General features: G+C 41.1%; 1 protein-coding gene across 1 annotated transcript; it reads left to right on the forward strand.

Annotated features, from left to right (window-relative positions):
* Positions 1-81: 81 nt before the first annotated feature.
* Positions 82-12603, forward strand: LOC133503476 (granule associated Rac and RHOG effector protein 1-like). The gene is given in 8 exon segments (XM_061825154.1): positions 82-172; positions 363-458; positions 461-795; positions 7686-7898; positions 9850-9990; positions 10558-10653; positions 10751-10912; positions 10981-12603. Coding segments are annotated over 8 exon segments (1389 nt in total). The 3' UTR covers positions 11236-12603.
* Positions 12604-13635: the final 1032 nt, after the last annotated feature.

Genomic DNA, 13635 nt, shown 5'->3' on the forward strand with positions numbered 1-13635 from the left:
GGAAAATCACAAACCAGAGGGGTGCCCCGACCCTCTTCTAAAGGGACTACAACAGATGCTCTAATCTGTTTATGGCGTAGCATGATCCTCTGGGAGTCATGCATATTTCTCATGGGCTATGGCCTGCATCCGATTATATTAGGCCCCGGCCCTCATACTTGGAGAAAGCCTGGTGAAAGGCAGAGGAAGGAGGGAAGCAAGCGGCAAAAGATTGAGTCAGAGGGGATAGAGTATTTCCTTGTGCGTTTGAAAGGATTTAAATAAGGTGTGTAAACTAGAGAGAACCGGTGAAGGTGCACCAAGGAATGATAGGAGCTGTGCATATTAAAATGGAGACAAATAATATGGACTACACGCCGCAGGCCCGGCGGGCCAAAAGAAAGTCCAGCACCAGCAGTACCAGATGCCTGAGTTGAACAGAGCCCTTAGCGTCTCACTGGCCGCCTCCTGCTCGGCCACCTCTCCCTGGGTGTGCCCGATGGCTGCCACCAGTCTGCCGCCTCCTCTTCCACTGCGGTAGCTGACATCCAGCAAGGCATCTCTAAGTACTTGGATGCCCTCAACGTGTTTTGCCGGGCCAGCGCCTTCCTCACCGACCTGTTCAGCAGTGTGTTCAGGAACTCTCACTACTCCAAAGCGGCTATGCAACTGAAGGACGTGCAGGAACATGTCATGGAGGCGGCCAGCCGGTTGACTGCGGCCATCAAGCCGGAAATTGCCAAGATGCTGATGGAGTTGAGCGCTGGGGCTGCCAACTTTAAAGATCAGAATGACTTGAACTTGCAAGATGTTGAAGTGGGTCATCACACACAAACAGAAATTGTCTTTGCAGTTTATATCATATCATTGCTTTGCTTTCCATGAGCTCATGGTTTTGTTGATGCATGACCCGTGAGTAGTTTAAGGTAAGAGCATTGTTTCCCTACGTTAGGACCAAAGAATGCACATTACATTTTAAAAAAACCTCACAGAATATATACAGTGAATGCCTGTCCATCGTGGGGTATGCATTCCAGACACACCTGCAAAAGGTGAAAAGATGTGATTGGAAAAAAAACACTAACTTTAAAAAAAACTCCCCACAAACTTTAAATAGATTTAATTCAAACATGTTTTAAACACTGGAAGACAGTATTTTGAACACCCAAAAACTCCCAAACGTAAAATGTATATAAATTATACATTGTGCCGTCTGGGTGTTGGACACATCTCTTTCAGAAATGGGAAAGGGTGGCGTCTGACAGCAAGTCTGAGTGAGTGAGTACGTGTGTCAGTCTGTGTCCTGGCAGTAACTGTGGCCGACAGCTCCCAAGTGTGTGTGCTCATTGTATTAGTTTCTTTTCTTCTAGTGTTGCATAAGTGTCTGAAAAGTTAATCGGCTGCTATGGCCCTCCTTTCCCACATGCAAGTACATTACAATAAGTAGTATACCCAGCTATAAACCGCAGGTTTTCACGCTTTGCCAGGAATTTCCATCCAAATGTACAAGTAAATCTTTTCTACAAAAAAAGGACAGGTGAATTTAGAAATTGCGGGAGGACATTGTTTCCTCAAATAATGATCTTGCCTCAATTTATTTGGTCAGAGGACCTACGCCATATAAAATATGGCCTTATTTCTTGGGTTTTCTCCCTTCAGTCTCCTCTTCAGGAGGTGAATTGTATGCTCTATTGGGTTAAAGTCCGGTAATTGACTTGGCATGTCTGACCTTCCACTGTTTCTCTCTGATGAAATACTTTGTGTTGGCAGTGTGTTTGGTGTGATTGTCTTGTTGCATGATTAAGCTTCACCTGATTACTTTGGATTTATTTTTCTGTAGATTGCCAGACAAAGTGGTGTTGAAGACTTCATAATTCATTCTCCTGCTACCATTATGAGTTACATCATTAATAACTATTAGTGAGCCTGTTCTAGAAGCAGCCATGCAAAGCCAAGCCATGACATTACCTGCACCATACTTTACAAATCAGCCTGTGTTTTGGATCATAATCCTTTTTCTCCATGCTTTGGACTTTCCACCACTTTGGTAGCAGTTAATATAGTTCTCATTGGTCCATAAAACTTTGTTCCAAATTGTACTTTTTTGGAAAATCCAATCTGGCCTTCAGATTGTTTTTTGTGATAAGTGGTTTGCATCTTGGGGTGTATGGCGTGACGTAACTTTAGGAGGCGTGGTTAAGTGCCCTGTACGGAGGGGTCAATTGCGGCGAGAAATGACAACCATATAAGATTACGTTATTTTACCTGTGTCTTCGCTCTGCATGCTGCAGATTAGTTCGACCCCTGCATACTTGTGTTCCGGCACAAGCAAAGTCGCCCAATTTGCTGAGGTTCCCCCCCAACTTGTCTGGAGAACAAGCCCCAGAGAAAAGATTGGTGGTTTGTCTCAAATTTATTCATGAATTTAAGTCCATTTAAATATTTTTTTTTTCTAGAATCCTGGGCATCAATTATCCATGAGTTTTGGTTTTGATCTGGCCGGGTCCCTAGCCTATGTGAATAGCAGGGTTCCACTGTATTCAATGCTCCACAGTTTTCAGTCCAGATAGAATTTGATGCCCTGTTTCTTTTTGAATAAGAAATTGGCACATTGTTGTCTACCACATAGAGCGGCATTGTGGACAACTTGTTAGCACATCTGGCGAACAGTTTGAGGACCTTGGTTCAAATCCTGCCTTGCCTGTGTGGAGTTTGCATTTTTCTCTCCGTGGTTGAGATTACTGGATGCATGGTTGGTTAATTGAAGAGTCTACATTACATGTGGTTGGTTGTTTATATGTCCCCTGTGATTGGCTGGCGACGAAACCCACTCCAGGCCCAGGCCCCCAGTGAGGATAAGCACTACTGATAACGAATGAATGAAAAAATGAATGGTTCCGTGCCTTACTAACTGTAAACAACATATACAGTACTGGACAATGAAATTGGTTTTACACATTTACAATGATGTGGTGATAGTCCTTCATGTGACTCAACTATTAGATACTTGGTCATCGGTGTTGCTTTTTAGCTCTGATAGCTTCTCAGCCAAAATGCCGCGAGACCTGGACACGCTTGTCCGATAGATGACTTAATGAATCAGTGTTTTCAAGCACTAGGTCTCCACCCTGTATTAGCATGGTGTGAGAACCTGAAACAGGTGTGAAAAATCCTCAGTTCTACACAATGTCACACTCTCTTTTGAATTTACTTCCTCTGTGTCAACAGTGGGTCTGCTTGCCCTGATCACACACACTTTTTCAACATTAGTTCCATGTACTGTATACCCATTGAACACAACACTAACAGCACCTCACCTCCGTTAATCACACAGCGCCCTATATTGACAAAGAAAATCCAATTGTTTAAATTTTTGCAGATTTAACATCCAGTAAATATTCGTCTCTTGGCACTGTCCTTAGATGCTGGCTGGAATGAAGTCTAGTGAGGTTTGTTCACGACTCGTAGCATTATGACAGATCTGACCTACATCCACAGTTGGATGACATTTAAATCATAGTTTTCCTCTGACAATTATGGTTTGTGGGCAGTGCGGTCGCTACACTCTTACTGTGAATGCAACTTGTGCACCAGAGTTGGTAAAAACGTGACTTTCTGCAGTGTCCAGATATGCACCCAAGGCTGTTAAAGTAAGTGTGAGTCTGCAAAGGTTTTGACCACATGCCTTGGCACAGGTAGGCTGTCTGGCTATGGGGATAGGGGTGGCTTTGTTTAAGCAGAAAAACAAACCCGTGATATAACTTGATACTGCACACTGGCTTTAATATGGTGCTTTTGTTGTTCAAGGCTCATGCCCAATGTCTTGTTTGCAAAGTGAATCACACATGCATAAAAAAAAAAAAAAAACATGAGGTTAGTAGCCCTTCAAAGACTTGGTACTGACCGTGGTATGGAAGGAAAAGGAAAAAAAAAAAAATTTAATAGCTGCTCATCCAGTACTTCACTTAACAAAGGGTATTTGTGACTGAACAATATTTTTTTTTCTTTTTCTCTGTCTGAGAGAAGAATGCAGTCTGGCAGCAGTTTGTCCGATGAGCTTTTCAAAAAAAGGAAAAAGAAAAAAGCAAATACCATAGTGAGTTGAGGTACTTGTGGTATGCGCGGCTTTATATGCCTTTTTTTTTTTTTTGTCAGACTGCACTAACCTCCTTATTCTTCTTTTACATCCTAAAATTTAAAGTCAAGCAAAGCACATTTTGCACCCAAGTCTACACAGCACTAACCATATTTTTGGTGTTTGTATTCTCAACTGCAGAAGGCGTCTGTTTGCTGACATTCGCCTTTATTTGTTCAATCTACATGAAACAAAGTACATTTAGTATATTACACGCCATCAAGTAGGGACATGTACACACACATCACTAAGGAGGGGGAGCAGGATGTTTCTCAGATTTTGACGCTTTTCTTGGCTATAATATAACTGGGAACATGTTTTGATTAGGAATGGAGTTGATGTCATTCATGCACTATGGAATCGTATTTTGTGAACAATAGGATCTGAGCTAATTAGTTGCATTTAGCCATGTTTTGCATAACATCAGATCATCTTTGCTACTGTGCAGGGAACTTGTTTGCAGCATGCAGCCTATCCCAAGTATTGTTGGGCAGGAGGCGGGGTACACCCTGAACTGGTTGCCAGCCAATTGCAGGGCACATGGGGACAGACAACGGTCGCACTAACAATCACACCTATACACCATTTAGAGTCTCCAATAAATCGGAGTGCCCGGAGAAAACCCACGCAGGCACAGGGAGAACATACAAACTCCACACAGGTGGGGCCGGGATTTGAACCCCGGACCTCAGAACTGAGAGGCCAAAGCTCTACAACTGCTCCACCATTCCACCACTTCTTTTAACCGTGTTATCAATTTCTTGTTCCATGGTCATTGTCACTTTTTTTCTGCATTGTAACAAGTCAGGGCTGGGCAATTTATCACGTTTCAGCAGAGGAAGGCAATCACAAACTCAGTCATGCTGGATATTGCCATTGTCCTTTTACAAAGGGGTAAAAAAGTATTTAGTCAGTCACCAACTGTGCAAGTTCTCCCACTTAAGTTGAGACCTGTAATTTCATCATGGGTATACCTTACCTTTGAGAAACAAATGAGGAAAAAAAATCCAGAAAATTATAGATTTTTAAATAATCTATTAGCAAGTTATGGCCAAAAATAAGTCTTTGGTCACCTACAAACAACCAAGATTTCTGGCTCTCACACACCTGTCACTTCTTTAAGCAGCTGTATTAATGGCACCCATTTTAACTCGTCAGTATAAAAGACACCCGTCCAGAACCTCAATCAATCAGAGTCCAAACTCAACTGTGGCCAAAACCGAACACCTGACAAAAAACACCAGAAACAACAAATTGAAGTTTCATAAAGTTTTGCTGTCAATAAGAGTTATTTTGGCGCTGCATTCAAGGTTGCCCTCTGGTGATGATTTCAAAGACTCACTCCCTAAAGAAGCTCGAGATTTCATACATTACAATCATCCACAGCATCGATGCTGCAGTTGTTCTCATGAAAATAGAATTGTACATGCACACATACATACTTGACTGCATGATTCACCTTTTTTGGACTTAAGGCTCCCCCCTTCATCTTCTCATATTTTCCATGACTGTGAGATACCGTTCAGCCAATCACATGTTTACCATTATCTGTAGCTGTGCATGTCTTCTTTTTTCCCCCCTACTTGTCGTGTAAGACTTTGTAAAATTTGCTTGTCATACTGTCAAGCAGTTGTTCCAAAGATGACGTATGCTTGTTGTGGTTGTATGTAATGAGCACTAACTTCATTGTCAGGCCATGTGTCTTTTGCGCTCGTCTGTTCTCTGTCTGCCTTGCATGCTTTATTCCCACTGGATCCTTAAGGGGTTCATGAGATCTTCATTAGAAGCAATGACTTCCTATGTTGTGTATCCTTCAGTATGTTGTTGCATGATTGGAACAAGGCTGTATTTACTGCATATTTCAGGTTTCACAGTTCCAATTGTGTGTCACATTTGGTATGTGGTTCCTGGCAACATAAATAGAAGAAAAACAAAAAATGCATCAAATTTAAATCTCCAGATTCCAATTCGGCCACTTATAAATGTGATACTCTTTGGCTATCTGCCAATGTCATTACTACGTAAAGCCACTGATTGGATGTAGGATGTAGACAACAATAAAAAAACACAAAGCTAGAGCAGGGACAATGGAAGTGAGAAGATATGGTCACAAGTTTTAATACTAAAAGGTTGAAATGTAATTCTCAGGTTAGTAATGCTGTGATATTGATGTATGTATAATAATGCAATTTATTAGTGTATTTGAATAGATTTTTAATGTTATAATATATAATTAATTTAAATTAATTTTGCAATTATTAAAACTTGAATGTGTATATTTTTGTAATTTTGTATTTAGGATGCATTAATTAACCAATGATTTAATTAGATTTACAAACTCATACTATTTTTTCACTCTCATAGGTGATGTATACCCATTGTGAAAATTACAGGCCTAATTCATCTTTTTAAGTAGGAGAACTTGGACAATTGTTGGCCTACTTAATACTTTTTTGACCCACTGTAGTAGTAGTAGTTCATTGGTGGGTGGGGAACCCTTGGTTTTGTTATACAAGTGTCCATAAACCCCCTCTGACAGCTACTTCTGTTTGACCCAGTTTTGTATCGGCTTTATCCATTTTTGGTTTAGACTACGCCCTTTCCTTTGAGTGGTTGACTCCATGTAAAAGACCAACTTGTGAGAGTGCAAGTGTTTATTTTGACAGTGGTGGCGAGGGAGCAGATTGGTAGGGTGAGATCTTTACTCGTGGTGTAGATAAGCGTGTGATGCCGAATGGCTTAATATCAGGCAGAAACGTGGAGCTCAGGAATGTGTGGACGATATTAATTCCTATTTCATGTTTACTAAGGCACCGTAGAAACAGTATTCCATCCCAAATATGCGAAAAGGTTTTTTTTTGGCAAAAATGCCCATCGGACACAGTTAAAATGTTCTGTTAGACGTGAGGAAAAGATAACAAAGAAAAGATGTTTCCTGGGTATAGCTGTACAAACTTTGATTGACAAACTTATTTTATTAGTGTCGAGGTTAAACGTCACTGATTATGCTTGATAGAAACTTTAACAATTTATTGGAAAATAGAAACTCAATGTGTTTGGAAAAGGTTCATTGCTGGGCTCTCCTCCACTTGGTTCAGAATAACACCCTCGGAAAAGTGTGCAAAATGTTTTGTCCGCTTATTTTATTGGCCAAACTGCTTCCATTTGTGACGTCATGCAGTCTCAGAAATTCATTCCCAATGTGCCAGAGACCGCGGCAACCAAAGACATTGTCCACCACTTTTTCTAACTTTATGAATGAACATGTTTGCTATTGCTATGAATACGTCAGTGCATCTGCCGTATTGAATGTGTCAGTTCTTCTATCGAGTGGCGCACAGTTACCGAAGGTTCCACGATGTGGAGACGACTTCCATCGCAAACTTTTTGCATCCCATCTTATGTTCTGTGTTTGTCGGTGCCACTAAGGATATCTGGATGTGTAATCTAATGAGATGTATCAAACAGAAGTGTAGAGTTTTGTTAACGTGCAGACCTTAAATGCTAACAGTTTTAATGAAAAATCTTTTCAAACTCACTGGTTAACTATAATTCTGTTCTTCCTTTCCAGGTCCTGGGCCGGTGCTTCTTGACAGTGTTGCAGGTTCACTTCCAGTTCCTTTCGCAGACCCTGCAGAAGGTCCAGCCAGTGGCTCAGTCCTGCTTGGCTGAAGCTCTGGCACAGGCACAGGAGCGCTCAGCCAACGCTCGGTCCCAAAGCGCCGAGCTCGGGCCGCTCACGGAGCTGGAGGAAGCCTCCCGCTCTTGGAAAGGAGCAGCTGAGGTATGCCATCATAGATTGTGAAGATGAAAGCTGTAATTTATTGTCTCCCTTTCGCTTTATCAATGTGTGTGTGTTTATATGTGTGTGTATATATATATATATATATATATATATATATATATATATATGTATGTATTTATATATGTATAAACATATTTTAGAATTGAAAAATCGCACGGCAAACCAACAAATGTCACAAATCGTAAATACGTTAATTACTGTACGTATGTACTTCCTGCCATCTAATAAAGACCATTCATTGGTTCTTTGTCACGATGCTTCCTTGGCATAAATAGATGAACCATACAGTAAATGAACATGTCATTTATTTAAATAGACAAATAGCACCATCTTGTGATCAGAATTTTTTTTAAATGTAATTTTTAAACTCGATCGGTGATTGTCCACAGAAATCCCGATCGTGAAAAGTGTAATTTTTGTATAGTTTCCCCGCTTTAGGAGTGTTAAATATTCCACTAGTTAACTAAAAATACTCTTTAAGTGTTTTCATTTATTAAAAGTAAAAAAATCCTCAGTTATCTGGTCCTCTGGAATAAGCAATGACCCCTTAAACCAAATAACCAGTCGACCATCCCAAGGAGCAAGAATTGAAATCAAGCATTTTCTATAACTGGCAAATAAGTCTTTCACATCTCTGTGGAGATATTTTGTCCCATTCTTCCTTGCGGAATAGTTTGAATTCAGCAAAAAAAGACGGTTTTCGAGCCTAAAAGTCCTCTTTCTAAGGTCATGCCACTGTATTTCAGTTGGATTTAAGTCTGGAGTTTGACTTGCTCACTTCAAACATCTTTATTTTAATTTCTTAAACCATTCACAACTGAACTTGGTGGTGTATTTTGGATCACTATGCTGTTGCAGAACCCAAATAAATGCACTTCAGCTTGAGGTCACAAACTGATGGCTGAACGTCGTCTTCCGGATTTTCTGAGCAGAATTCACGGTTCGATCAATCATAAGTTGTCCAGGTCCTCTGAAGCAAAGCAGCCCAAGACTATCACAGCATTACCACGTTTTGAGTATTGGTAAGAGGATCTTTTTCTGAAATGCTGGGCGACATTTCCACCAGATTTAACGAGACACTCTACAGCTCAACTTTCATTATATCAGTCCATATAATATTCTCCCAAAAGTGAGTTCCTTTGTGGCCTCCTGGATGAGTCATTGATATTCTCTGGGTGTAACATTTGTCGGCCGGCCACTCCTGGGGAGATTCACCACGGCTCCATAATTTCTCCATTTGAGGTTAATGGCTCTCCCAACGGTTCACTGGAATCGTAACGTTTTAGAAATGCCTTTAAATCTTTCGAGACTGATAGATGCAAATTTCTTTATTTCACGTCTATTCTGGTATTTGTTTGGATTGTGTCATTTTGTTGCATCTTTTGTTGATCTTTTGTGTGATATTTACATTTGTTTGATATAAAACAAACTGGGGAAACGTTGCAAAAATAAGAATTTGATCAGGAGCCCAATACTTTTTCAAGGCACTATTTATTCATGTTCATTTTCTTCCCCCATATGTAGTTCCTTTACCCAAAAGGTTTGAGAACCCCTGGTTCATATCACAATTCTTAACTAACACCAAATAAGGGAGAGGCCCTATTGTAACCGGAGCTCAACCGTTCTCCAGCTAATCAGTCCCTCTGGTCCTTTTTTATGCCTTGTTTGTATACACTGAAGCAGAGAGCTCTGCTTTGCATAGTGTCTGAGTGTGGGGGGCTCTTGGTTTTGTATAGGATGGAGGGACATAGCCAGGACTCCCACATTCATGTTTCAACATCTGAAAAATTGGACTCCTAAGTTGTAGATTCTAGGAGTGTCTGTAAAAAAACAAAACAAATAAACAAAATATGGAAACAAATAACTTCATGGAAATGGATCTCTTGTGGTACTTTTGGACCTGGTGCATCAACATTTTTGTCACCCTCAGGCTACGGCGAGACTGCGGGAGAGGGGTCGTGATGGGTGCCTGGCAGGCCTCCAGGTCCAGCAGCTCTTCTGCTCACACAATACCAACATCCCCGAGCATCAGTTGAAGGAGCTCAACATGAAGATCGACAGTGCTTTACAGGTATACCTTTTTTTTGGTCATCCTTTGGGCGTTTAACGCACTCATAATTGGTTGAAATGGTGCCACTAGTAGTGGTGGTCTGATGGAATAAGATTCCAGCCTATAGCCTGAAACTGAGCAGAATCAGCGGTACAAAGAATTGATGGGTGGATGTTTCATGCATTATGCTTTTCCAATTTATTTTACTAATACAAAATAATTGTGTCTTAATGGAGAGATAGCACGACCAAGAGCTTTTAAAACGTTTTGTTGAAATGCAGTTTTTACTTTTTGTTAAAACTTTGCTACAATTTCTTATTTTAAAAAATATAGTTAAATGTACCAGTAACCTTCAAAACAAACCACGAGTTGACTGGTTGATTGCATTTGTGTCTGTACAATAAAAGGCCATTCACCTGTGCATCCATCTATTCATCTACCCACATGTCTCTCTGTCCGTCTATTTGTCCATGTCTATCCATCTAGCCCCCCCATCCATCATCCAGTCTTTTCACTCACCTATCCTTCCACCTATCTGTCAAGTCGTTGATTAAGTTGCACTGGCTTGATTGTCTCTCTTGTCCGTAGGTGTACAAGGCAGCACTGGAGAGCTTGGGCCATAGTGAGTACGCACTGAAGGCCGGTTTCCATCTGAACCCCAAATGTGTGGAGGCGGCTTTGCAGGTGTGCCATCTCTCGCAAATGCTACTTCAAATGATGCCACTTACTCAGAATCCTGAAGTGCACCTCTGTGTGTTTTTTTTTGTTGTTGTTATCGTAGGGTTGCTGCGGTGAGGCGGAGGCGCAACAGGCAGGCCGGATGCAGACCACCTCTCAGCCTATCCAATGCGAGCTGCCCACCATCCCCGTGCAGATTGGTTCGCATTTCCTCAAGGGTGTGTCCTTCAACGAGTCGGCGGCAGAGAACCTCAAACTGAAAATGGTATGTTTTCAAACTATCGCCTGAAAAGATGTCTTGTAGGTACAGATAAATGTTTGGTTCCCTCTCAGCAAACCATGCTGCAGCTAATTAAAGAGGCGTTGGGCCAAAATGGGTTGACCCCCAGGGATGACTCCCCTGTCACCGAAGTACTCAACCAAGTGTGTCCATCCAGCTGGAGGGGAGCCTGCAAGACAGCTGTCCAGCTGCTGTTTGCTCAGGCTGGTCTGGTGAGTACAAAGACTGAAATGGACCACCGAAATGCAGCGTTCAGTGTGGAAGTAATGTCTCCTCAAGACTGTGCCAGCTGTAACTGGGTTGCATAGGACATATGGGGTGTACGTTGATTGCCTGATTAAAATAGTGCCGTAGACTGAATTGAATTGCAGGACATAGTCTTCACTTTGAACACACTATGCCTGTTGAAGAATTGCATTTAATCGATGCCGCAAGAGGCACCCCTTGCCCCGGATTCTATTCCCCAAATTTAAGTGTATCATTAAGTGGAAAAAAAATTTAAACAGCGATTCCCATGATTACTTTGTTAGTTACTTGGCCACTTCAACAGTGTCGTGAAAAAGTATTTGCCTCCTCCTAATTTTTTTTCATGAATTTTTTATTCAGGTATATCACACAGAGGTTTCAAATCATCAAACAATTTTAATATCACTCAAAGACAAATAAATGCAGTTTTCAAATAATTCAATTAATTTAGGCACAACAAAAATCCAAACCTTTCTAACCTTACGTAAACATGTAATTGCCCCCCTTGTTAAATCAGTAATAACCACAAGTTTGGGAAAGGTGAATCTGGTAAAGGTTATAATGCCATCTCCAAGACTTTGGGGCTCCAGCAAACCACTGCCAGAGCCATTTTCCACAAATGAAGATAGCAACAATGGCCAACCTTCCCAGGAGTGAACAACCAATTAAAACTACTCCTAGAGTCTGACGACAGCTCATCCAGGAGGTCACAAAAGAAGCTCAAACAACATTTAAAGACCTGGAGGCCTTGTTGGCCTCAGTTAAGATCAATGTTCATTAGTCTACATAAGAGACACTAGCCTAAAATGGTATCCATGGGAAGAATTCCCAGGTGAAAACTCCTGCTGTCAGCAAAGAATACAAAGGCTCGTCTCACGTTTGCCAAACAACAACTTCTGGCGTCTGGTGTAAAAATGGCACACAGTTTGATAAAAAGAACATTATGCCAATAGTAAAGCACAGTGGTGGGAGTGTTCTGAGGCTGGTTTAATACCTCAGGCCAGGACAACTTGCTGTTATTGATGGAACAATGAATTCTGCTGTGTACTGTGTGTAAAATCTGTAAGGAGAACGTCCGGCCATCAATTCATGCCCTCAAACTCAAGTGCTCTTTGGCCATGCAGGGGGTCAACGATCCGTAACATACAAGTGAGTCCAGTTCTGGCTCAAAAAAAAAAAAAAAAAAAAAGTTCTGGAGTGCCCACATCAAAGTCTAGATTTAAATCCAATTGAGATGCTGTGGTGTGACTTTTTCGGGCAGTTCATGAAATGTCATTTGAAAACTGAATTCTGTGTTTCCTTGGGTTGTCTCTCTGAGTGATATTAATTTCGGTTTGATGATTTGAAACCTTTTATGTGTGATAGATATGGGGGAAAAAACAAAAATCAGGAGGGGGGAAATACGTTTTCACAGGCCTGTATATTTCTATATCTGCATTGCCAGACTGTTCCTGTGTTCCAGATTAGATTTTTGGAATTCAGCAAGGAAATCACTGTTAATAGGCAGTATCCAATGTCTAATTCTATAAACAAAAAAAATAAATGCAATGTGTCTCAATGGACATGTTATGTTATTGTTAGTATAGCAAGATTGTTGTTCCAGCAAAAATATTTTTTTGGAGGAACAAATATAAACAATCGATGAGAATACTGAATATGATTTGAAGATTTGTTCTTCATAAAAAATTCCGGGAAAAGGCACAGACACTTAAAACCTATTGAAGGACTCTGCCAGCAAGAAAAAGAGGCCTTTCGGGGTTGCTGCTTGTGCCTTTTCACCCCACCTGTACAGAGTTTTTCTGAAGTACCATAATCTCCCCCGTGATGTTGCAAGAATGATTATACAGTTAGATTTAATATCTGGAAAAAAACAAACTGTAAGATTGAGAACATTTCATCCCTAATGTTTTTTTTGTTTTAATCGTAGTTACAATTTTACCCTAGAATGGATTAAATTAGGGTGTAGTCTCCCATTTGCCCAGTCAGCTGGGATAAGCTCCAGCACCCTTGTGAGGATAAGCATCTTGGAAAATGCATGGATGGATTAAATATTTTTTGTTTTTAATTGTAGTGATCATTTTACCCTGTACTGCATTAAATGTATTTACTGTCATTTTAAATAAGGAAAAGTAGGCTTTTAGTCCCGACTTCTGTGTGTTGCATAAGCAGCGGTCACCCAAGTTTCTTTGAGGCCTTCAAGCAGTGTAAGCGAACACTGGTGAGATGGAAAATGGGAAGAAACATTCCTGCTATGTCTGGGAGAAGGATGGGCTTGCCTGGGAAGGCCCACCCGGCAACCCCTCCCTCCCTCCTCCTGAAGAGGATGTGATTTGTGCAGAGTAGCACCAGTGAGTTTACGCTTAGGTAGTGTTTATTTCCTCTGTGTGGTCTGTAGTCTTTCCCATGCCAACCCATTGTAAAACTAGTTAACTGACGGGTAGGCCTTTCTCTTCTCAACCCAC

The sequence above is a fragment of the Syngnathoides biaculeatus genome, chromosome 7, assembly GCF_019802595.1.
Source record: "Syngnathoides biaculeatus isolate LvHL_M chromosome 7, ASM1980259v1, whole genome shotgun sequence".
NCBI classification, from domain to species: domain Eukaryota; kingdom Metazoa; phylum Chordata; class Actinopteri; order Syngnathiformes; family Syngnathidae; genus Syngnathoides; species Syngnathoides biaculeatus.